At 46.7% G+C, this 26,431-nt stretch overlaps 1 protein-coding gene and 1 long non-coding RNA gene across 6 annotated transcripts in view; one reads left to right on the plus strand and one right to left on the minus strand.

The window, feature by feature from the left end:
- The window catches only part of LOC139226593 (uncharacterized), a 162,551-nt gene that overhangs the window by 113,937 nt on the left and 22,183 nt on the right, over positions 1–26,431 (minus strand). The window contains exon 2 of the long non-coding RNA XR_011587292.1: positions 11,150–11,324. This is a non-coding gene — a long non-coding RNA (uncharacterized lncRNA). The remainder of the gene's footprint in view (positions 1–11,149; positions 11,325–26,431) is intronic.
- Positions 1–26,431, plus strand: part of unc13d (unc-13 homolog D (C. elegans)) — a 142,509-nt gene that overhangs the window by 104,247 nt on the left and 11,831 nt on the right. For 4 of the 5 annotated variants that reach the window (XM_070857441.1, XM_070857437.1, XM_070857438.1 and 1 more), the window contains exons 20-27: positions 1,166–1,286; positions 4,867–5,010; positions 7,521–7,613; positions 8,244–8,480; positions 10,393–10,461; positions 20,765–20,844; positions 22,559–22,664; positions 23,878–23,949. In XM_070857441.1, the coding sequence (XP_070713542.1) occupies positions 1,166–1,286; positions 4,867–5,010; positions 7,521–7,613; positions 8,244–8,480; positions 10,393–10,461; positions 20,765–20,844; positions 22,559–22,664; positions 23,878–23,949 (922 nt within the window). The remainder of the gene's footprint in view (positions 1–1,165; positions 1,287–4,866; positions 5,011–7,520; positions 7,614–8,243; positions 8,481–10,392; positions 10,462–20,764; positions 20,845–22,558; positions 22,665–23,877; positions 23,950–26,431) is intronic. The other variant, XM_070857440.1, reaches the window with a different exon arrangement.

Raw genomic sequence — 26,431 nt, forward strand, 5'->3', positions numbered from 1 at the left:
ACAACAGCCACCACACGGGCTTGACAGAGCTAGGTCTTGGTCCAGTGGCAAGGGTTAACCAAGACAACTGGAGACCAGCTCTGCTGCACGGACCTAGAGCGCACACATATCGCAGTGTGGGCTGGCCCGTGCTGCCCCTGGGCTCTCGCCTCTTCTGGGCCCCAAACTCTCGCCTCTCCTGGGTCCTGAATACGTCACTCGTGGGCCCCGATCTCCCTCCGCTCCTCTGCCCCAATCATTCGCCACACCTCTGCTGTACCTGGGCACGCCGAAGTTCCTGCCCACGCTTCAATCGGTGACCTGGATTTTGGTGATGTCACCCAGTCGCCCTCCTCGAAGCCGTCGCCCTCCTAGAACGGCTCGCGCTGTATCTTGAAGTGGCATGCTCCTCCTCTTAATGCAGTGTACCTCTGATATACATGTGCTCACGTAGTCTACCTCCAACAAATGTATGTATACTCAGTGTACTTCCAACACATATACATCACTATACCTCTGACACACTTATCCTATACTGACAGTGCATCATTGACATGCATTTGCTCACAGTGTACATCTGACATTTGTCCTGTACTTGCACAACGTGCTGCCAATACACAGGTACTGTGCTCAAATACATTCTTGTACAAGGGCGATACACTGTTTTTGTTCATACAGCAGTGTAATGGTTATGTTACTGGACTGGTAATCGAGAGTAGAACGAGAGTTCAAATCCCACCGTGACATTTATGAATCTGGAAATAATCTGCTAGTATCAGTGAAAGTGTCCATGAAGTTGTCAGATTGTCTTAAAATCCGTTTAGGGAAGAAAAGCTGCCATTCTTACCTGTTCACACCAATGTGGAACTGTCCTCTGAAGGGACCGAGCAAGCCACTTCAGGGCAACTTGGGATGGGCAATACATGCTGGCCTTGCCAGCAATGCCCACATCCCAAGAATGTGTAATAAAAAAACTCAGCTACTCTGGGGCACTGTTAGCAACATGGACAATAGTCCCTGGATTGTCACTGTCATCTCTACCACTGTGAAGTTGTCCATTGACCATCCCATCCAAAACCTATCAAACCTCCCAATTAGTGACCAAAACTGCTATTTCTGGCATCGCTGTGCTTCAGCCCACTGTGTATAAACATCACGTTGAAAGTTGACTCCCTGTATTTTTCAGAGACTGCCCTCTTCCATTGAATGACTTCCACAAATGGTTCAGTGAACCTTTACCCAAGTGGTTACAGATGGTGTACAACAGTACGGTGGAGATGGTCCAGCGGGCTGTGAAGAAAGACCAGGTATTACAACACTGAAGTAAATAACTTGGTTATTGCTTTGTGTATGTGGGTGCGTGCATGCGGGGACCATCCAGTTAGCATCACTCAGTGTTGTTTACTTCAGAAAAACAACTAAGAACATGGGGAGAGGATAGTACACCATCGTGGACTGGTGGGCTAGTGAGCTTTCAGCTTTGAGAACTGAGTTTGACTCACATGCGAAGCAAGTCTGCTGTGCTTGCTGGCTATAAGGGCTTTGTGTGAGATGGGAATGGTAAGTCTCCTTGTGGGCTCTGGCCCATAGAAGTACATATATAGAATCTACAGCACACAAACAGGCCATTTGGAACAACTGGTCTTGCTGATGTTTATTCTCCACAAGAGGTCTCCCACTCTAAGGCCGCGATTTCACCGACCGAGGCGGGCCCAGTGCGGACCAGGTAGGTGACGGACTGCGACCCCGCTTCCGGCTCCATCCCGTTCTGTGAGAAGAATCTTCTGTTGATGGGGCTTGTTAAGCGCCCCCCCAGCGAGGTTCCCATCCAATTAAAAGGAAAGGGGTCTGATGATGTCATTTGATGGAAATCATGTTTGACAAATTTTCTGGAGTTCTTTGGGGATGTAACTAGCAGGGTGGATAAGGGGGAACCAGTGGATGTGGTGTATTTGGATTTCCAAAGGCATTCGATAAGGTGCCACATAAAAGGTTACTGCATAAGATAAAAGTTGATGGGGTTGGGGAGTAATATATTAGCATGGATAGAGGATTGGCTAACTAACAGAAAACAGAGAGTCGGGATAAATGGGTCATTTTCCGGATGGCAAACAGTAACTAGTGGGGTGCCGCAGGGATCGGTGCTGGGGCCTCAACAATTTACAATTTATATTAATGACTTGGATGAAGGGACCGAGTGTAATGTAGCCAAGTTTGCTGATGATACAAAGATGGGTGGGAAAGCAAATTGTGAGGAGGACACACAAAATCTGCAAAGGGATATAGACAGGCTAAGTGAGTGGGCAAAAAGTCGGCAGATGGAGTATAATGTGGGAAAGTGTGATGTTATCCACTTTGGCAGAAATAATAGAAAAGCAAATTGCAATTTTTCTCCATTTAAATTATAAAGTGCTGCAGTACATAGAGACCTGGGGGTCCTTGTGCATGAAACACAAAAAGTTAGTATGCAGGTACAGCAAGTAATCAGGAGGCAAATGGAATGTTGGCCTTTATTGCAAGGGGGATAGGGTATAAAAGCAGAGAAGTCCTGCTACAACTGTACAGGGTATTGATGAGGCCACACCTAGAGTACTGTGTACAGTTTTGGTCTCCGTATTTAAGGAGGGATGTACTTGCATTGGAGGCTGTTCAGAGAAGGTTGACTAGGTTGATTTCGGAGATGAGGGGGTTGACTTATGAGGATGGGTTGAGTAGTTTGGGCCTATACATATTGGAGTTCAGAAGAATGAGCGGTGATCTATTGAAACAGATAAGATAATGAGGGGGCTCGACAAGGTGTATGCAGAGAGGATATTCCCACTCATTGGGGAAACTAAAACTAGGGGACATAGCCTTAGAATAAGGGGCCGCCCATTTAAAACTGAGATGAGGAGACATTTCTTCTCAGAGGGTTGTAAATCTATGGACATAATGGTACCCCCCACAATGGTGATGAGTGTGAAAGGAATGACTTGGGTATTACAGGGATGCTTCACGGCAGCAATGTGATCGGGTGCTGATGCCCTGTGCAGCATCAGTTGATTGCAGAAAAGGTTGATGTTGTTGTTGGTGCTGCTGGTGTGCCTGGAGATGTTGGTGTTGGGGCTGATCGTGGTGTGATTCTGAGGACCAAGATGAGATTTTTTTCAAGGGCACCGATGCTGCTGGAATAGATGGCAGCTGAAGTTGAGATGTCAGAAGCGATATGTCAATGGTGAGAGAGGTTGCTCCAAGGAGGTAACAGTGGATAGAGAGTTTACTCCAAACACTTCCAACCTTCCTAAAGCTGAAAAGTGTATTCCAAATCCTGAAGGTTCCAGCTTCTAACATTGGAAAATGAACAGCTATGAAATGGTAGCTTTTATAACACTTTTGCAGCTGTCATCTATTTAGAGGAATGGAGAGTCATTGAAAACCCAACCTACTTACCTGACGTGAACCTTGTCAAAAAGCTGGAAAAATGGTAAGTACAAGGTAAAATGCTTTTTACGTACCTTTTAACTAGCTCTTAACTATGTCAATTGGCTCGCCTGCTGCTTGGAGACGGGTCTGTAAAGCGCAGACAGACCTGGTACTTGGGAAACTGACATGGAGGATCCTGACTCGCTGTCAATTTTTTATATTTTGACAACAGACCCACCTCCAAACCCGCCCTCTGAGCACTGGCAAAATTCCGGCCTAATTATCTATCCTAACCTTGCCCCCATATTCCTCTGTTCCCTTCTCCCTTACATATGTCATCCCTCTATTCTTTGGCTGCCCTCATTTCAAAGTCTATGCACAAAATAGCCTTTGAAATGAAGGTTGGTCCAGGTCACTCTTCTATGGCGGGGCAAAACAGAGTTAACATTTCAGGTCGGTGACCTTTCATCAGAACCTCCTCTATGCTGCCTGACAAAACAAGGCTACAGACTTCAATCACTGGTAGGATGTGGGCTCTGCAGGATACTGATTACTTTCTGGAGCACTTCCACTGTTGTATTTTCTTCATCACGTTTTACTTTAGCAAGAGAGCTGTCACCAGAAATGGGTGTAATGTATTGGGAAATCATGGGTGCACCACTCACAATATTTCAATCAATTAATTTCAACAACAACTTGCATTTATATAGCGTCTTTAGTGTGGTAAAACATCCCAAGGCGCTTCACGGGAGTGTTTTAAGACAAAGCAAATAAATTTGACACCGAGCCACATAAGAAATTACAGCAGGTGACCAAAAGCTTGGTCAGAGGTAGGTTTTAAGGAGCGTCTTAAAGGAGGAAAGAGAGGTAGAGAGGCAGAGAGGTTTAGTGAGGGAATTCCAGAGCTTGGCGTCCAGGCAGCTGAAGGCACGTCCACCAATGGTTGAGCGATTATAATCAGGGATGCTCAAGAGGGCAGAATTTGAGGAGTGCAGACATCTCGGAGTGGAGGGGGGGCTATGAGAATGAAGGCGATTACAGAGATAGGGAGGGGTGAGGCCATGGAGGGATTTGTAAACCAGGATGTGAATTTTGAAATCGAGGCGTTGCTTAACTGGGAGCCTAATTTCAATAGGCAGAAACCTGTCAGTGGGGACCAATATCTTTTACAGGTCCACATTTTAATGTTTAATTTTCTTTTGCCTGATCTTCATTTGGTAGCACACCAGCACTAACATTAATGAGTTCATCTTTTGTGTGAACAGATTCTCAGGCAGTCCTTGTGATCTGACGCAGTTCTTTGGTGTCCCATTGTTTATGTTTCAGCCTTGTGAACCTGTGGCCTAAATTCAGAGACATATATCACACACCATACAGGTCCTGCTCTGAGGCAGCATTACAATAATATTAAACATGCACTTTTGAAGTACACTCCTTTCAGAAGTTTGTGTTTGAATTTTACCTCTCCACGTACTGTTTCCACAGTTGGAAGCTATGGGGGAGAAGACTAAGCACAGTACCTCTGCTGTGGATATTGCAACCTGCTTCACCAAGATCAAGCAGACGTGGACAGAGCTGAGCTGGCCAGACCCTGAGGAAGCTTTTGTCATCATGGTCAAGCTTACCGAGGTGAGTCCGAGTCTTCTGACATGGCTGATAAGGGTCATTGTACACACGCTATTCTCATTGTTGGGCTTTTCATTGCAAGACTTTCTTCTCTGTCATTAGAAAGATCTTGGGCTTGACTGTCTTCGATGTGAGACTACTGGCTGGCTTTAATAAAGGGGACAAGTCCGACTGCAGCAACTACAGAGGAATCTCCCTGTTATCAGCCACTGGGAAAGTCGTCGCTAGAGTCCTCCTCAACCGTCTTCTCCCTGTGGCTGAGGAGCTCCTCCCCGAGTCGCAGTGCGGATTTTGTCCCCTACGGGGCACAACGGACATGATTTTTGCATTGCGACAGCTGCAGGAAAAATGCAGGGAGCAGCGCCAGCCCCTATACATGGCCTTCTTACAAGACCTTACAAAGGCCTTTGACACGGTCAACCGCGAGGGTCTATGGAGCGTCCTCCTCCGTTTCGGATGCCCCCAAAAGTTCGTCACCATCCTCCGCCTGCTCCACGATGACATGCAGGCCGTGATCCTTATCAACGGATCCACTGCTGGCTCCAATTATTCCCCATGTTAACTTTTAAAGCAGTTTGTAGGTTCTGCGATTCCCTTCGAATGGTCAAGAGCTTTGCTGGTCAAGGGCATGGTGCTCTCCTTCAGGTGATTTCCCACCGGGCAGGCATGCAGGATCCCAAGACATTCCTGATACCACAAAATCAGGGCTCGGAGGTTAGAGTTTGGTTTAAGTAATCTACCATGTCTGTGCATTATACAGCATACATTGGCATTGGACAGTGTCAGCTGTGGCTCAGTGGGTAGCACTTTTGCCTTTGAGTCAGAAGGTTGTGGGTTCAAATCCCACTCCAGGGACTTGAGCACATAAATCTAGGCTGATACTCCAGTGCAGTGCTGAGGGAGTGCTGCACTGTCTGAGGTGCCGTTGTTCAGATGAGACATTAAACCGAGGCCCCATCTCCTCTCTCAGGTGGATGTAAAAGATCCAATTGCACTATTTTGAAGAAGAGCAGGGGAGTTATCCCCGGTGTCCTGGCCAATATGTCTCCCTCAATCAACATAACAAAAACAGATTATCTGGTCATTATCACATTGCTGTTTGTGGAAGCTTGCTGTGCACAAGTTGGCTGCCACGTTTCCCACATTACAACAGTGATTACGCTCCAAAAGTACTTCATTGGCTGTAAAGCACTTTGAGATGTCCGGTGGTAATGAAAAGCGCAATATAAATCCAACTGGGGCCCGAAATTGATGCCACCGAGAATGGGAGCTCCCACCGGCTGCCACCCAGATTGGTGGCGTAAGTCCCTCATTTTCCGCCCACCGACCGTGGAGGGACCTTGGTGATGAATATTCCGCCAAAGAACCATCCGGTACCTCGGCGGTCCTTTGGTGGGCGGGGGCTTTCATCAATTTCTGGCCCCAAGTCTTTTGTTCTTTCATACACTGTGCCACATCTGTGAGTGTAACAGCAGTCAGATATAGGAGTGTACATTGTATTATCGTCACCAATAACAGTGGTGTGAAGAGGTTGAAAATCCGTGACAGTTCAAGCGTACTCCCCGTTGCAACCTGATGTCTACCGGAATGGCTGGAAACTAGACTGCCGACTGAAAGAGCTGGGTCCTGGTCTTGCACTCCAGTTTCCCAATGGTCTTCTGGAGGCAGAGGCTCTGCCCACCCTAAACAAGGCCATCATCATAATGGGGAAGGGAGAGATCGGAATTCACAGGACCGTGATCTTCAAAGGGACCCAGATCATCCTTGGTGGTACATGTGGTTGAAAGCAGATACGCCGGGCACCTCTACGGAGGAAGCGGGTCGCCTGAGGGTCTAGGGGCCCCTGAAGATTTTGAAAGGTGCAATTTGTTTTCTGTATCCTTGGCTGCCTTACAAAGAAGGGTGAGGGAGCTACATATTTCTCTTTATAGGGGGCACATGGCAGGTTCCCCCACCTACCCAGATCAGGCTCAGAACGTGGCTTCCCCAGGTATCCCCCAGTGACGTGGGTGCCCTCAATGCCCTTTAGAGAAAGTTAGCTTGGGGGTCAGTATCAGAGGTCAAGGAGGGGGTTACATCTCGGCGGTTACACCAAGATGCACTCCCTCTGCCCCCCTCCATCCCCCCCCCCCCCAAGGGATTTTTGAAGCCACAAGATTTGAACAAATTCGAGGAGAAAGAACTAAATCAAAAGTTATTGTTGATAAAATAAAAACACGCCTGTGGTTCATGCAGAACATCGATGAGAATGAATTCAATACACCCTCCCCGCTGTCCCATCAATCATTATAGAATATCTCCTGCAAAATAGTGACCATCAAATGGCACTCTTCAATACCCAATGAATATCAGCGCGAGAAGGTGACCATTCAGCAGTAGGTGGAGGTAATCTGATCAGCAGCAACTCGAGACCGTGTGGCCGTCACTCTAAAAACTTTGAAGCCATGCACATTCTGTTTGATCGTATGTGTGTCTGTACTACTGCCAATCCTCATGGACTCTTTCTGTTACAGGACATGTGCAAGATTGCATTACTGTATTGCCGACTAATTGAAGAGAGGGCGGAGGAGCTGTCAGTCAAGGGCTATCGAGTGAACTCAAGCGATGTGAGTGCTGACCGTAACTCACCTGATCCACACCTGATTAAACTAATCTGCATTTCATTAAAGATTCAAAAGATTTACATCTCGTGCCGACAATAGTAGACACTGATCTGCACCTTATTAAGAATTCACATGAACAGAAGGATATCGATGCCCAGCCCAGGTAGTTGGTGATAGAGAGAATTGGATGCACAAGTCATTAAAAAAAATATTTATTCTCAGAGGTGGGCGTCGCTGGCAAGGCTGGTGTTTATTGCCTATCCCTAGTTGCCCTGAGAAGGTGGTGGTGGGCTATCTCCTTGAATCGCTGCAGTCCATGTGGTGATCGTGGTCCCACGCTGGTGTTAGATTGGGAATTCCAGGATTATATATGTTCAAGTAAGAATGGTGTGTGACTTGGAGGAAAATGAACCCTAGAGCTTCAAACCCCACTCAACTCCTACTGGAAGTGACGGGGTGGGGGAGTTGGTGGTGGTGATACCAAGCGACGTGTCGTATTCTTTACTCGTATCAATCTTGGTGGGCCTTGGCCCTTTACCGTAGTTTCTCAATTTAAAAAAACTTATTTATGGAGGCTGATGAAATGGCTAGAAACTATCCAGTGACTTGTATTCACAATATTTTCATCCCTAGTCAGATGTGAACGGAGTGAGGTCACTGCAATGTTGTGTGGTTCTCAATAACATGAAGCGGCTGCTGGAGGTCATTTCCAACCTGCCGGAAGATCTCGACTGGCAAGGTCTGAAGGAAGACACGGCCAATATGATTACAGTGGACCAGATCCAGAACACACTGCACACCCAACTTGAAACGGTCAACAGCTCAATCAACAAGAAGATCCAGGGTGTGGTCCAAACCCTTGCACAGAAGGTATGGAAGACACTTCAATATAACCAGATTTTACACATTAGAGGAAGGTTTGGGGGTCTGAAATCCTGGGGTGCCTGCTTCATCGCTGGACAAGCAACGGAGTGAGACTCCTGGCCACTTGCAGCCACGGACGCTGACACTGTCGCAAATCCCAGGAACGAGGGTCACCAGCATATGGGGTATGCGCATTAACTGTGCTCGCTCTGCTCTGCTTGGCAGGAATGGGGAGCGGCACACAGCTAAAAGCCCAGGGGCACCCAGAGGCCATTCCCAGGCCAATAGAGTCAGCCATGGCCCAGTGGATAGCACACTCGCCTCTGAGTCAGAAGGTTGTGGGTTCAAGTCCCACTCCAGGGACTTGAGCACAAAAAAAAACTAGGCTGATACTCCAGTGCAATACTGAGGGAGTGCTGCACTGTCGGAGGGGCAGTGCTGAGGGAGCACTGCATTGTCGGAGATGCCGTCTTTTGGATGAGACGTTAAACCAAGGCCCCGTCTGCTCTCTCAAGTGGACGTAAAAGATCCCATGGCACTCTTTCGAAGAAGAGCAGGGGAGTTATCCCTGGTGTTCTGGACAATATTTATCCCTCATTCAACATAACAAAGACACATTATCTGGTCATTATCACGTTCCTGTTTGTGGAAACTTGCTTGTGCGCAAATTGGCAGCCGCGTTTCCTAGCACTCCAAAAGTACTTCATTGGCTGTAAAGTGCTTTGGGACATCCGGTGGTCATGAAAGGCGCTATAAAAATCCAAGTCTTTCTTCCTTTCATTCAAAGAAAAGGTGGCTCCGAGGAACTGTATGCTCCAATGGGAGCCAGAACTGTGGTAGTAAGGTAACCGATCTCTCTGGGATCAATTACCTGGCAAGATCTGGGTTTTCAGCAGGATTCATGCCAACCCTCAGGAGACGCGAGTTCAACTGAGGCCTTTTATGCGCATAAAGGCCAGAATGTCCCGAGAACTCCCTGACACGTTGCTTTAATGCAGGAGGCAGGTGGATGGAACATTTGCCCATGACCTCTCCCCCCACACCCAACCAAATGGAAAACAACTAGAGCTAAAAAATGGCTCTGAATTCGGTTACAATCTAGGTGCACCTGTTTTTCTGTCCCCAGCACCTTGTCCAGGCAGCAATTTCAGGCCCTTAATCTTTAAGAAGCTATTAAGTGGAATGTTGTTGAGTGATGATCCATTTGATGCCAGGAGCAGGTAACTACTGAACAATAAATGACCAGAGGCTGAACTTACTGGGAATAGTACATTGAACGAGAGGGTACTTACCATAGTAAAAAAAAAGACCAGATGCTCTCTTTTTTTAATTTGTTCTTGGAGCAATCCTGATTACCCGGAGAAGGTGGTGGTAGGTCTTCTTGAGTGGCGATTGTTTGTATAACTGAGAGACTCGCTACGCCACATCAGGAGAGCACATAGAGTCAGCCATGGAGTGGAGCCAAGTTTAGGCTAAACCGCATAAAGATGGCAGGTTCCCTCCAGTGAAGAACATTGGTGAAGCATTTAGGTTTTTAATGACAAACCGGCAGTAGTCATGGTCATGTTCTCTGATATGCCTCTCATAACTGAGCAGTTCCTGGTTTGCCCCATTACTGGGACACGGTTCCTGGTTTGCCCGGTTACTGGGACACAGTTCTTGGTTTGCCCGGTTACTGGGACACAGTTCCTGGTTTGCCTGGTTACTGGGACACAGTTCCTGGTTTGTCCGGTTGGTCTAGTTATGATTGGTTCCCCAGCTACCTTGCTGTAGCAGTTACTTTAATGTCGCCATGTTAGCCTGAGATTTGGAATTTGTGAAACCTGAGGTTATTAAAGGCTGTAGGTCTCTGACTGATACAATTCAATGATTAACATACTTACAAAATATAAATCTATTCCTGTCTTGTGTTTATCAGCTGCAAGCCGACATAAAGAAACACATACACAGCCTGTCAACATCCAGCCACGCTGTTCCATTGGATGATGTAAGTACCGTATCATTAACACCATCCAAAGACGTCACAGTAACAGAAATCCAAAACTTGGATTGTTTTACCAGGAAAATCTCTGTAAGGGAGCTAGAATGTCTTTAAAAGTAGCGTCCTAATAGCTCAGTTTTTAAACTAAGTGAACAAACTGGAAGATCCCAGTTTTGATTCTTGGTTTACAATGAGTTGTAGTTCAGGTGTCAGCTGTGACTCAGTATGTAGCACTCTCACCTCTGAGTCAGAAGGTCGTGGGTTCAAGTTCCACGCTTGTGACTCCAGTGCAGTACAGAGGGAATGCTGCACTGTCGGAGGTGCTGTCTTTCGAATGAGAAGTTGAAACTCTGCTCTCTCAGGTAGATTCCGGAGCACCATTTTTAAATGAACTGGGGAGTTATCTCCGATGTCCTGACCAATATTTATCCCTCAGCCAACAATACTGAAACAGATTATCTGGTTATTATCTCATTACTGTTTGTCGGAGCTGGCTGTGCACAAATTGGCTGTCGGGTTTCCTATATTAAAACAGTCACTACACTTGAAAAGTACTTCATTGGCTGTAAAGTGCTTTAGGATGTCCTGTGGTCATTAAAGGCAATATAGAAATGCAACACTTACTTTATTTCTTTACTTGGAAAATACAATGAACTTACATGCCCCTATGTAATAAAGAAAGAAATCAAGGTACCTGATTGATATGCAGTGAATCCTGCTGGACAGTGTATGTGGATCAGGCTTGGCAAGGATGGTTCCACAGTCGAATAACCCGCTGCTATTCGTTGTCTCGGCCCACAGACGAGCTCAGTGAGTATGGAACCCTCCATCCGTGAGAGTCAGAGCCTTTGGGAAAAGAGGGGAGTGAACTGGGAGAGAAAAAAGTGTTAAAATATTAGGGAGAAATATGAGTAAATTAAATAGAAACATAGAAATTTACAGCGCAGGAGCAGGCCATTCCGGTCCATCGTGTCCGTGCCTGCCGACAAAGAGCCGCACGGCCCTCGGTCAGCAGCCCTGAAGGTTACATATAAACCTCTGAACAATGACGGAAAGGCAAAGAGCACCCAGCCCAACCAGTCCGCCTCACCACAACTGCAACATCCCTTATACTGAAACATTCTACACTCCACCCCAAACGGAGCCATGTGATCTCCTGGGAGAGGCAAAAACCAGATTTAAAAACCCAGGCCAATTTAGGGAGAAAAAATCTAGGAAAATTCCTCTCCGACCCATCCAGGCGCTCGAAACTAGTCCAGGAGATCACCCTGGCCATATTCTATTCCCTGCAGTACTTACCATTATATCTGCGGCGTCCAACAAAAGGTCATCCAGTCTAATCCCACTTACCAGCTCTAGGTCCGTAACCCTGCGGGTTACGGCACTTTAAGTGCCCATCCAACCATCTCTTAAAAGTGGTGAGGGTTTCTGCATCCATCACTCTTCCAGGCAGCGAGTTCCAGATCCCCATAACCCTCTGCGTAAACAAGCAGCCCCTCAAATCCCCTCTAAATCTTCCACCAACCACCTTAAAACCACGCCCCCTCGAAATAGACCTCTCCACCAATGGAAATAGACCCTTATTATCCACTATGTCCAGGCCCCTCAATATTTTGTACACCTCAATGAGGTCTCCTCTCAAACTCCTTTGTTCCAATGAGAACAAACCCAGCCTATCCAATCTGTCCTCATAACTAAGATTCTCCATTCCAGACAGCATCCTCGTAAATCTCCTCTGCACCCTCTCTAGTGCAATCACGTCCTTCCTATAATACGGCGACCAGAACTGCACGCAGTACTCCAGCTGTGGCCTAACCAAAGTATTATACAATTTAAGCATAACCTCTCTGCTCTTATATTCTATGCCCCGGCCAATAAAGGCAAGCATTCCGTATGCCTTCTTAACCACCTTATCCACCTGGCCTGCTACTTTCAGGGATCTGTGGACAAGCACTCCAAGGTCCCTTTGTTCATCTACACTATTAAGTGGCCTACCGCTTAATGTGTATACCCTTTCCTTATTAGCCCTCCCAAAGTGCTTCACCTCACTATTGGGATTTTGGTAATGGACCAGCCCTTCTTAACAATCCAGAGAATGTTAGAAAGACTTACTTCTCTGAATTAAATTCCATTTGCCACTGCTCTGCCCACCTGACCAGTAGATTGATATCCTCCTGCAGTCCATGACTTTCCTCTTCATTATTAACCACACAGCCAATTTTAGTGCCGTCTGCAAACTTCTTAATCATACTCCCTATATTCAAATCTAAATCGTTGATATATACCACAAAAAGCAAGGGACCCAGCACTGAGCCCTGCGGAACCCCACTGGAAACATCCTTCCAGTCACAAAAACACCCATCAACCATCACCCTTTGCTTCCTACCTCCAAGCCAATGTAATAGAATACATTTAAAACTGTTTGCTGTGAAAGAAATCTGTGGAGAGAGAAGATATCATTTGAGTGTCGTAACTGTTGGAGAATTTGTAGAGCATTCAAAAGTCTTTCTAACATTCTCTGGATTGTTAAGAAGGTCTGGTCCATTACCAAAATCCCAATAGTTCCCAATCCGCTTCACTGTTTGTCGGGGCCCGTGAGATCCTGCCTGATCCTGGTGCCGGACTGACTGACTGATATCCTGCTCTACAGTGCACCCCAGAATGTTGTGGTCGTGTGGTGTGAGGCAGAGCGGTTGATGTGGGCTGCTTGGATCCAGGAACCTGTAAAATGGTCCCGTCCTAAAAAAAATTGTTCATCTCCAGACTTTGATGAGACTAAACTTCCTAAATCTGATCTCCATCTCGAGATTACAGTCAGCGATCTTGGCCTTGGAATAAAGAAGAAACCAATTTCAGTAACTATGTATGGGTGGGAGGGTGGATATTGAGTAGTGTTGACTTCCTGCCTTCTGTACACCCCATGGTCATGCTGAATACAAAGACACTTTATTACAGGGAATCGTGACCCTTACTTTCATCATAACATTCGCCATGTCACTGCCTAACCCTTTCATTCCCTTATTCCATTTTATCAGCTGTCTCACTGCCGTGCAACAATATCTCTCAGCCAACCAGCAGCTCCTAGTAACTCACTGGATTGAATTTACGAACATACAAAAATGACGGGCAATCTGGTCCATCAAGCCTGCCCCACACCTATGATGTTCCAAGTTTCCTGACTAGACTCTTCCCATCCCCAAGCTGCCTCACTCCTCACCTACCATAGCCACGTAATCTCCTGGGGGAGCCAAAAAAAAGAGAAAAATCCAGGGCTGATAAGGGAAAAAATACTCTGGAAAATTCCTCCCCGACCCCCTCAGGTGATCAAAACCCTTTCCAGGAGATGACATGGACCATGCACTCGGTATCTGTTCATTCATTGACCTGCATTAGCAGCTTGCTCAGATGGAAGTGATTAGTTTAATTATTAGATAGATGATTTCGTTCATTGGAATTGGATGCACATGTTTGCGTAATTAGGAAGAGAGGGAAGGAAGTAGAGGAAAGGAGGGAGAGTGGATGGAAGGAATAAAGGAGGGAGGTTGGAGGGAAGGACGCAAGAAGGAAGGGTGGATGAAAGGAAGGAAGGAAGGAGTGAGGTATAGTCAGGAGGATACTGTTCTCTACAGCCAGGACAGGGAATACCAAAGGTTGTGTTGCATGTCTGTTGCCAAGATTAAATACATCTCCTTGTAGCTGGAGAAGAACTTGGAGTGGGAAGGGGAGGATCCAGTTGTCGTGGTCCACATAGCAACCAATGACATAGGTAGAACTAGGACTGAACGAGTTTGAGAAGTTGAGGTCCAAATTAAAAAGCAGAACCTCAAATATAATAATCTCCTGGATTATTACCTGAGCCACACGCCAATTGGCAGAAGGAGAAGCAGATTAGAAGGTTAAATGCGTGGCTCAAAGAGTAGTGTGGGAAGCGGAGGTTTCACTTCATGGCCACTGGCATCAGTACCGAGAAAGAGGGAGCTGTTGCGTTAGGACAGGCTCCACTTAAACCGGGCTGGAACCAGTGTCCTGGTGAATCGAATAACTGGGGCAGTAGACAGGGCTTTAAACTAATGAATGGGTGGGGGGGAGAGGATTCAGGAAAGAGTAAATTTAAAAGCAGCAAGGGACATATCAAGACTCTAGAGCAGAGCAGAGTTTTGGATAAAAAGAAGCAGAGTGGGTCAGGAAGGGACAGAGAGAGTAACAAAGGTCATAGGGCATCACTGTCTAAGGAGTCATCAGGGAAAAATAGAAAAAAGTCAAAGCTAAAGGCACTGGGGTAGAAATTCAGTGCCGCCTGAAACAGGTCGCACCCATTGATGTGTTTTCACCGCAGCTATGGATGAGGTGACCTCTTTTGCAAAATTCAGCTGTCATTTTATTTTGAGCAGACTGGAAGTCGGTCATAATGGGGGTGGTAGTGCGGCGGTGAGCACACTAAAGGGGCAGAAGTGGAGGCGGGATGGAGTCTCTGCCACTGTCAGTCATCAGTGTAGTGTAGCGCTGATGATGTCATGACGCGTCTGCGTAACCACGTCTCTCCTCTTCACTTAAAGGGGAGAGCCGCTGTGAACTCTGCGACTCTTTTAGTTAGGTCCACTGGGCCAGCAGGGAGGGTTTCGGCCGGGCCAGCAGCCTGGCACCCAAGAGGGGGAGCCAGGCTGCCTGTTGGCGGCCTGGCCGAACCCGGGGGCATAATTGTTGGGCTGACTCGACAGTCGTCCGACAAAAAAAATAAAATGGCGGCTGCAGCAATGCGCCCTCCCCTTGAATGACCACCGCACAGTCATGTCGCATACACAGCGAACACGGTGCACCAACAGAAAAAACTGTCGGGGGCATCGCTCGGCAGCCCGAAGATTTTCCCCCCTGAAGTTAGGTTGAGGTGTGGAAGATCGGCGGTGCGCGCTTTAATGATGCACTTAGGAGGGGTCAGCAGTGGGGACCGCCGCAAAAAGCACTTAGGAGAATTTTGCAAGTGGTGGCCATTTGACTCTGTCACATGGCCGCCACTTTCCAGCGGTAAGAGGCATTTTCAGGAGGCTGAATTTTGGCCCCACTATATCTGAATATGCGAAGCATTCGCAACAAAGTCGATGAATTAATAATGCAAATAGAAATGAATAGGTTTGATCTATTAGCCATTACGGAGACGTGGTTGCAAAGTGACCAAGGCTGGGAACTAAATATTCCAGCATACTTAACTTTTTGAAGAGACAGTAAATTGGAAAAGCAGGTGGGGTAGCCCTGATAATAAAGGATGGGAGAAAAACAGTAGAAACAAAGGCTATTGGCTTGAAAAATCAAGAAGTAGAATCAGTTTGGGTGGAGCAAAGAAACAGCAAGGGGCAGAAAACATTGGTGGGAGATGTTTATAGACCCCCAAACAGTAGTTGTAATGTAGGGCAACAATGGAGGGTGTGTGTAACAAGGGTAATGCAGTAATCATGGGGGACTTTAATCTACATATAGACTGGGCAAACCTAATTTGCAGTAATAATGTGGAGGACGAGTTCATGGAATGTATACAAGATTGTTTTCTGGATCAGTATATTGAGGAACCAACTAGGGAACAACCTATTTTAGATCTAATATTGTGTAATGAAAAAGGGTTAATTAATAACCTTGTAGTAAAGGGGCCTTTAGAGAAGAATTACCATAAAATGATAGAATTTTATATTGAGTTTGAGAGTGATTTAGTTAAGCCTCAAACTAGGGGCCCAAGTTTCAGGCCGCGCCGAGAACGGCGCAGCCCCGACCTGGACGCCTGTTTTTCGCGCCACAAAGTACGCCTAAAAAAAACGTACCTATTCTCCGGCTCCCTGCAGGTCCTCTGGAGCTTGGCGTGGCGCAGCACGAGCTGTGGGGGGCAGAGCCAGGTCCCTGCGCTGAAAGCAGTGCCAGGACCTCTGCACAGGCGCGCTACAGTGGGCGCACGTGTGCAGTAGCTCCAGGCGCCCAAAACTGTGTGGGAGGGGCCCGAAGCACGCAGCCCCTAACCCTGACCGAATGGCCTCACTGGGGTTGTGTGGATAAGGCTGCCTCCCACGCCCAGCTCCTGCTTCCTCCTGACCGGACCCGACCCGACTCCCGCCCCCCCCCCCCCCCCCCCCCGGACCGGACCCAACCTTCTCCCCCCGACCTCCGCTCCTCCCCCGTCCCCCCAGACCTCCGCTCCTCTCCCGCCCCCTCCCCCGACCCGACCTCCGCTCCACCCCACCCACCCCCCCCCCCCCCCCAACCCGACCTCCGCTCTCCCACCCTCCACCCGACCTCTGCTCTCCCCCCACCCCCCGATTTGACCCGCGCTCCCGACCACCCCCCACCGCACCGCCCCCCCCCCCCCCCCCCGGACCCCGGCCACCTACCTGTAAATCCGGTGCTAAAAACGGGCCCAGCCCGAAGTCTTGGGCCCGGCCCGTTCAGCCTCCCTCTCCTTTCTCCCTTCTTCCTCTCCCTCCCTCCCTCCCTCCCTCCCTTGTCCCCCTCCATCCCCTCCCTCCCTTGTCCCCCTCCATCCCCTCCCTCCCTTCTCTCCCTCCCCCCCCTCCCTTCTCTCCCTCCCCCCCCTCCCTTCTCTCCCCTCTCCCCTTCTCTCCCCTCTCCCCTTCTCTCCCCTCTCCCCTCTCCTCTCCCTCCCCTCTCCCCCCTCCCCACTCTCTCCTCTCCTCCCCTCTCCTCCCCCCTCCCCCTCTCTCTCCCCCTCCCTTCTCCCTGCCCCCCCCCCCTCCTTCCCCCTTCACCCCCTCCCCTCGCTGTCAGAAACACAGACACTGACCGACAGAGAGTGAGAGACACACACACAGACAGACAGAGAGATAGAGACACACTGGGGGAGGGGAGGGGGGGGGGGCGTCCCAGCACGCTGTTGGAGGACTCCCGGTGCTGCAGTCCGTAAGTAGAAAATGTTTTATTTATTTGATTTTTTTTAAAAAAATTTTTATTTTTGATTAATTTTTTTGGTGGATGTATTGATGTATTTATCATTTATTATTGATGATGGCTCTTTATTTGTAAAACTGAAGTGTTTAATGTTTGTAAACTTCCCTTTTAAACCCCCCCATTCCCTACGCCTGATTTGTAACCTACGCCTGATTTGTAACCTACGCCTGATTTTCTAAGTGTAGACAAGGTTTTTCTGAGCATACAAAAATCTACACTTACTCCATTCTAAGTTAGTTTGGAGTATGTTTTCACTGCCTAAACTTTCAAAACGGGCGTAAGTGGCCGGACACACCCCCTTTTGAAAAAAAAATCTGTTCTAACTGACTAGAACTGGAGCACACTAAATGCCGAGAATTGCAATTTCTAAGATACTCCATTCTAAACCAGTTGCGCCAAAAAAACAGGAGCAACTCAGGCCGAAACTTGGCCCCTCGGGTCTTAAATCTAAACAAAGCAAATTATGTAGGTATGAGGGCGAGTTGCCTAAGATAGATTGGGAAACTACATTAAAAGGTATGATGGTAGACAAGCAACGGCTAGTATTTAAAGAATACATAATTTACAAAAAATATACATTCATTTAAGGCACAAAAATCTCACAGGAAAAGTGGTCCAACTGTGGCTAACAAGAGAAGTTAAAGATAGTATTAGATCAAAGGAAGAGGCGTATAATGTTGCCAAAAAGAGCAGTAAGCCTGAGGATTGGGAGGATTTTAGAGTTCAGCAAAGGAGGACCAAAATATTGATAAGGAAAGAGAAAAAAGAATATGAGAATAAATTAGCCAGAGACACAAAAACTGATTGTAAACGTTTCTATAGGAATGTAAATAGGAAGCAATTAGTGAAAGTAAACGTGGGCCCATTAGAGGCAGAGACAGGAGAAATGATAATGGGTAATAAGGACATGGCAGAGACATTAAACAAATACTTTGTATCTATCTTCACGGTAGAAGGTACAAAAACATTCTGGAAATAATGGGGAACCAAGGGTCTAGAGGGAATGACGAACTTAAAGAAATCAGTATAAGTAAAGACATACTGGAGAAATTAATGGGACTAAGTGGCGACAAATCCCCTGGACCCGACGACCTGCATCCTCAGGTTTTAAAAGAGGTAGCTGCAGAGATAGTGGATGCACTGGTATGAATTATCCAGAATTCCCTAGCTTCTGGAACAGTCCCCAAGGATTGGAAGGTAGCAAACATAACCTCACTATTTAAGCAAGGAGGAAGAGAAAAAACAGGGAGCTTTAGGCCAATTAGCCTGACATCAGTAGGCGGCAAAATACTAGAATCTATTATTAGGGACGTGGTAACAGGATACTTCAAAAATTGTAATATGATTAGGCAGAGTCAGCAAGGTTTTATGAAAGGGAAATCATGTTTGACAAATCTGTTAGTGTTTTTTGAGGATGTAATTAGCAGGATGAATAAGGGGGAACCAGTGGATGTAGTGTATTTGGATTTTCAAAAAGCATTCGATAAGGTGTCACACAAGAGGTTATTACACAAAATTAGGACTCATGGGATTGGGGATAATATATTAGCATGGATTGAGGATTGGTTAATGGACAGAAAACAGAGAGTGGGAATAAACAGGACTTTTTTGGTTTATCAGGCTGTAACTTGCAGGGTACCACAAGGATCAGTGCTGGGGCCTCAGCTATTTATAATCTATATTAATGACTTAGATGAAGGGACTGAGTGTAACGTATCCAAATTTGCTGATGATACAAAGTTAGGTGGAAAAAATAAGCTGTGAGGAGGACGCAAAGAGGCTGCAGAGAGATATAGACAGTTTGGCTGAGTGGGCAAGAACATGGCAAATGGAATACATTGTGGGGAAGTGCGTAGTTATCCACTTTGGCAGGAAAAACAAAAAAGCAGAATATTTTTTGAATGGTGAGAGGCTGGGAAATGTTTGCATTCAGAGGGACCTGGGTGTCCTTGTACCTGAGTCACAGAAAGTTAACCTGCAGGTACAGCAAGCAATTAGGAAAGCAAATGGTATGTTTGTTACAAAGGGATTAGACTATAAGAGTAAAGAAGTCTTATTACAATTATACAGGGCATTGGTGAGGCCACAGCTGGTGTACTTTGTACAGTTCTGGTCTCCTTACCTAAGGAAAGATATACTTGCCTTAAAGAGAGTATAACAAAAGTTCACTAGACTGGTTCCTGGGATGAGGAGATTGCCCTATGAGGAGAGATTGAGTAGACTAGGCCTACATTCTCTCGAGTTTAGAAGAATGAGAGGTGATCGAATTGAAGCATATAAAATTCTTAAGGGGCTTGACCGGGTTAATTCTGAGAAAATGTTTCCCCTGGCTGAGGAATCTAGAACACGGGGTCACAGTCTCAGAATAAGGGGTCGGTTATTTGGGACTGAGGTAAGGAGAAATTTCTTCACTCTAAGGGTTGTGGATTTTTGGAATCCTCTACCCCAGAGGGCTGTGGATGCTCAGTCGTTGAGTATATTCAAGACAGAGGTCGATAAATTTTTGGGAACCAAGGGATATGGGGATAGTGCGAGAAGCTGGAGTTGATGTAGAAGATCAGCCATGATCTTGTTGAATGATGGAGCAGGCTTGAGGGGCCAAATGCCCTACTCCTGCTCCTAATTCTTATGTTCTTATGAAAGGAGTACAGAAGGATGGATGGGCAAACGACAGGAGACAACAGTCAGCCAACAGAAAGTTTCATCCATTATTCTAGCCTACTACAGGCAACTCTCCTGCATGTACAGGTTCTGTGCCTGGAACTCTGTGCCGGCACTACCCCCGTTCCAAACATCAGCGGCGGCCACGAGAGACAGCGGCTGCGCGCACACACACCAGTAAGGCAAGGGCAGAGGAGGGTGATTTTTATGGTGAGTGAGAGAGAGTGTGTGAGAGAGAAAATGAGCAAATACAAATGAGCACAGTGTTTGGAAGGAGATTTTTCCAAATTATTTGGGGCTGTCTTTTCACTTGTTCACAACAGAATTTTAAATCCCGTTACAATGGTTTTCTGTTGGATCTGTGCGGATAATCGAGAGTTGCCTGTATTTTGACACTCAGTTTTAGTGAGATTAATGGAGTGCATAAGGCTCCATTGCAAAAAGAAGGAAGAACTCTGAGAACCTGGCACATCTCAAGTTAGTTAAAAGCAATGCCATCTATGAGGACCACATTGGAACTTGCAATCCATGTTACCCAGTGTGGCTGATCGTTTGTCTAGTCTGTACTATCCTACCTCCTGGACGGATGAGGGAAGTATGAAAAATATATCTGACATGTTTAAGGGTAAATTAGCCTTAAAATGTGAATCTCTTCCATCTCCGAACTGTTATGATAACTTAAACATTTTTGTTTCTATTACTTTAGATGATTGTTCCTTTAATGAGCTTTCTGGAGACCGAGTTTGCATACATGGATACCAACCTGGTACAAGAGAATTTTCAGAGGTAAGTCACACACTCAGTAAATCATAAAGTAAAAATTAACCATTCGCAAATCTGAAATAAACACAGAAAGTGCTGGAAATACACAGGTCAATCAGTATCCGGAAAGAGAAAATACTGGTTCTCTCAGGTATGTAACTTCAATAGAGCTGGAGAGTGACAGTTCATCTCAGTCTTCAGTTCTGGTGAAGGGTCACATCCAGTGTTCCCTGGAAGTGGTCTCACAGTAATGGGAAACATTGATCGCACCCTAAAACATCAATAACCTGCCTTTAACACATCGGGGTTTCAGGAGCAGGGGTCCGTGCACCCAGTGTGATTTACCATCCATTAATGTTAGCGAACGGACAAATTGTGTGGGGTGCTGAAAACTAGTGTCAAAACAGCATGCAGTTGACTAACCCAACCCAAATATATGTATTTTGGGAAGCCACTGCACATTTTGCTTACATGGTGATTATGGATGAAGGGGGCAGGCTGTTCATTGGGTTTTTATAGGGTAATCAATAGGTATTGATTAGGCGGAATTGGTGCCTGCTCATTACCCAGCTCCAATCTCAATCAGAAGGCCCATTAGTTAATGTCTGCATTCACTGCTGGTCCTAATGGTTGGGTTTGGTGCCTGCTAATTCTTGTTTTCAAATCCTTCCATGGCTTCGCCCCTCCCTATCTCTGCAAACTCCTCCAGCCCTACAACCCTCCGAGATCTCTGCTCTCCTCTAACTCTGGGCTCTTGCGCATCCCCAATTTCCATCACCCTACCATTGATTGCTGTGCCTTTAGCTGCCTGGGCCCTCGGCTCTGGCGTTCCCTCCCTAAACCCTTCTCTCCTCCTTTAAGATGCTTTAAAACATACCTCTTTGACCAAGCTTTTGGTGAGCTGCTCTAATATCTCGTTATGTGGCTCAGTGTCAAATTTTGTTTGCTAACGCTCCCGTGAAGTGCCTTGGGATATTTACGATGTTATATAAATGCAAGTTGTTACTGTTGATAGTGAGCTGCTATCGGCTAATTTCACCCTCCTTTAGTAGTCTAGGTCTTGTCAATGGAGGTGGTTTGAGTGCTGGGAGGATTGGAGAGGGGGGAAAGAGGGCCCCAGACTGTCTGGTGCTCTCCCCCAATCTAGGCCGAGGCTTTACTGCATGTAGGAGATGACATGCTCACGGGCAGAAACATTAATCAGAACACTGAACGTGATGTTATTCCTTACTTGCTCTTTTTCTCTCAATGTCGATTTAATTTATCTTCTCGATCGATTATGTGGCCTCTTTTTCCTCTCTAGTCTACTCAAACAGCACTGCTCAGTCCTAATTCAGAAGAGCACCTCCTACCCACACCAGTATATGTTCTAGTTCCCACACCAACCACCCTTGTGGCCTCTATGGATGAGACTGCCCAGCACATTTCACATAGGACTCTAGGAACATGAGGCCATTTAGCTTCTCGAGCCTGTTCCGCCGTTCAATTAGATCATGGCTGATCTGTATATCAACTCCATCCATCCGCCTTAGTTCCGTAACCTATAATACCCTAAAAATCTAACAATCTCAGTTTTGACATTTTCAATTGACCTAGCCTCATTAGTTTTTTGCGGGAGAGAGATCCAGATTCCAACTACCTTAACCAATCTCACCTATTATTCCTGGTTGGATCCAAGCCCAAATCCAAGATTTGAAAGGCATATATGGCACCTGACTTTCTAACACTTTTCTCACAGCCTTCTAGGTTTCCTCTGGACACACATAATTGACGTCATCCACAAAACTTCACATCGGGGTGGTGTTTCTCAGGAGTTTTATACAAAACTAAACTACACTTTGCAGGTGAGTTTGTGTGATTGATTTGGAGCAGGCACAATGTGAGGAACGGTGTTCGGTGCTGGAAAGTTCTTCTCCATATAGATGGGACAGACGGTGTGCGATGTCGCTGCATTTTATTCCATAAGTAATTCCACCACGGGTTTAAAGACTACAGGTGTAATTTTCTGAGATGGGGAGGCTTGCCCACTGGGAGCACACGTCAGGAACTTCGGAACACATTACCCTTGTAAAAGGTCGGAGGGAACATAAGAACATAAAAATTAGGAGCAGGAGTAGACCATTCAGCCCCTCGAGCCTGCTCTGTCATTCAATAAGATCATGGCTGATCTTCTACCTCAACTCCACTTTCCTGCACTATCCTTGTATCCTTTGATTCCCTTAATATCCAAATCCCAACACATGCTCCCGGTCGGCAAGGCTCCCCTGCTGGGAATGAGATTTTGCAGTTACCTCGTGTAGTTTTAAAAGGTTCCTCCCCCATTGTTTTCCTGTTTCTGAAGGTGACTGACTCATCCCACAACTTTATTACCCTCTGGGTGATAACATTCTCCAACTTCCCCTCTTGCTCCTAACTTTCCTAATTTGAACTTGTGGCCTGTGGGATTTGAATCCTTCACCCCCTAATTTGCCTGGATCAGCTATGTAAATCCTCCTCCATAATGTTATAAAGTTCAATGATGTTACTTCGACCGGAGCTTTCCTTAACCCTAAAGCTGCTGGCTTCAGCGCAGTATCTTTTCTTAGTGCCTGATGATCCAGCTCAAATATTTTATTGAAAGATCTAAAACAATCCAATTCTGAAAAATAAGCAACATTTTAGCTTAATGCATTAACCATTGATTTACTAAATAATGAGCAATGTAAAGTAGCTTGCCCCATTTGTTAAATATTATGGAATTTGCTCAATTCCCAGGCCTTGTTACCTAGCAACCATCTCGATGAACAAGTTGTCTACAGGAACAGCTATCAATTCCCTTGGTATATCTGCGCCATTTTAATATGCTGGCTATCTGGGAGTATGTAACCATTAACCAGTAACTTGTTTTACAAGCTTTCAATGGAATGTTATATGTTCCAAAGCTTGGAAACCGACACTTGGGAGTTGATTTGACTCAGGGGATGGGAGGTAGGGGTGTCGGACTGCATTACTCTGGTATCATCTCAGCTCAGGGACCCATACTCCGTTATTGACGCTGTCTGAGTTGCTTTGTTTCAGCACCTGCTGCACTGTTTCCATGCTGAGGGTAATGGTTTGTCATTGGATGAACTACAGACCACCAGCTTTGAGGTAAGGTCACAGGTTTACAACCCTTGTTTGCCAGATCCATAAAACATAAACACACATTGATACAACTATATTTATACATAAATATAGATATACGCACAAGCATATACATATATACACAGACACATACATATGGACAGATATATAGACAAGCAGATTAATAGGTATGTAAACACACATGATTACTCTTTAGCACCTTGCCCAACTGGCCATTTTTCATGTTGAACCTCGACAGTCTGTGTCAACAGGCTTTTTGACCAAATGCAGCACCACAGCCCACTTCAATCATGGCTACATACATATCCAACACTTTCCAGCAGAAGTCACTGGACAGTGATCAGGAGCAAAACACCCTGGCTGATATTTCCCTTCCCTGGCCTGGGGCACTATGACCAATTGTACCATTCCTTCCCTTTCCAGCTGAAACCAGCTATTTCAGCATGTTGGTCGGCGTAGATATAATGGTAAGTACTGCAGGGAATAGAATACAGCCAGGGTGATCTCCTGGACTAGTTTCGATCGCCTGGATAGGTCGGAGAGGAATTTTCCCAGATTTTTTCTCCCTAAATTGGCCTGGGTTTTTATTTGGTTCTCTCAGGAGATCACATGGCTCCAGTTGGAGTGGAGTGTAGATGTTTTTAGTAATAAGGGGTGTTGCAGTGGTGTGGGGCGGACTGGTTGGGTTAGATGCTCTTTACCTTTCCGTTATTGTTCAGAGGTTTATATGTAACCTTTAGGGCTGCTGACCGAGGGCCGTGCGGCTCTTTGTCGACCGGCACAGACTCGATGGGCCGAATGGCCTCCTTCTGCGCTGTAAATGTCTGTGTTTCTATATTTCTGAGTCCAACCATTCACATAGAATAATAGAACAGTAGAGCACAGAAGGAGGCCATTCGGCCCATCGAGTCTGTGCCGACTCTTTTGAAGAGCAACCCAGTCAGTCCCACTCCCCGCTCTTTCCCCATATCCCTGCAATTTTTTCTCCTTCACGTGTTTATCCAATTCCCTTTTGAAGGCTACTATTGAATTTGTTTCCACCACCCTTTCAAATCCTAACCACTCATTGCGTAAGAAAGTTTTTCCTCATGTTGCCTCTGGCTCCCCCGCCAATCATCTCAAATCCGTGCCCCTGACCACCAACCCCTCAGCCACTGGAAAAAGCTTCTCTCCAATCAGTCTATCTTAAACCCTTCAAAATCCCAAACACTTCCATCAAATCTCCTCCCAGTGCTCTCTGCTCCACCCCCAGCTTCCCCAGTCTACCCATGCAACTCTAATCTCTCAACCCTACAACCATTTATATCATGCTCTTCGTAGCCTCAGGATGTCCAAAGCGCTTTACCGCCAATTATTTACTTTCGAAGTGTAGTCACTGTTGTAATGTAGGAAATGCGGTAACCAATCTGCGCACAGCAACATCACACAAACATCAAAATAAGATCAAACAAACTGGTTCTAGCAATACTGGTTCTTCAAATAATGCCACGGCATCTTTTACATCCATCTGAGAAAGGGCCTCGGTCTAAAGTCTCATTTCAAATAACATGAGGTTTTTTTTATGAACAGAGGTAAGATCAACTGCACCTAGCCAACTGCTACCCATACCCCTCAGTCGCCCCCACCGTAGCCCTCAGTCGCCCCCACCGTAGCCCTCAGTCGCCCCCACCGTAGCCCTCAGTCGCCCCCACCGTAGCCCTCAGTCGCCCCCACCGTAGCCCTCAGTCGCCCCCACCGTAGCCCTCAGTCGCCCCCACCGTAGCCCTCAGTCGCCCCCACCGTAGCCCTCAATCAATCCCATCGTTTCACCGTACCCCTCAGTCACTTCACCATTTCACCGTACCCCTCAATCGCTCCCACCGTATCCCTCAATCACACTCACTATACCCGACTCCCTTCCCACCATATCGATGACTCCCACTTGCCACATCCATCACATCACACCATATCACTGTCCCTTCTCACCATACCTCCCCCCGCCCCCACTCGCCTGATCCCCTAATCCCCTCTATCCAGAAACATATTCAATCGTTCCTTGACACCATTTCTACTCTCCCTTGTCCTTCCCCAGTAACTTATTCCATATCTCTATAACTCTAGGTGAATAAGCCTTCCCATACGCCCCTTCCTACAAATCCCCTGGGAGGACAGACGCACCAACGTTAGCGTCCTCGACCAGGCCAACATCCCTAGCATTGAAGCACTGACCACACTCGATCAGCTTCGTTGGGCGGGCCATATTGTCTGCAAGCCTGACACAAGACTCCCAAAGCAAGCGCTCTACTCTGAACTCCTTCACGACAAATGAGCCAAAGGTGAACAGCGGAAACATTTCAAGGACACCCTCAAAGCCTCCCTGATAAAATGCAACATCCCCACCGACAGCTGGGAGTCTCTGGCCAAAGACCTCCCTAAGTGGAGGAAGAGCATCCGGGAGGGCACTGAGCACCTCGAGTCTCATCGCCAAGAGCATGCAGAAACCAAGCGC

This window comes from Pristiophorus japonicus, chromosome 16 (genome assembly GCF_044704955.1).
Source record: "Pristiophorus japonicus isolate sPriJap1 chromosome 16, sPriJap1.hap1, whole genome shotgun sequence".
Classification (NCBI taxonomy): Eukaryota; Metazoa; Chordata; class Chondrichthyes; family Pristiophoridae; genus Pristiophorus; species Pristiophorus japonicus.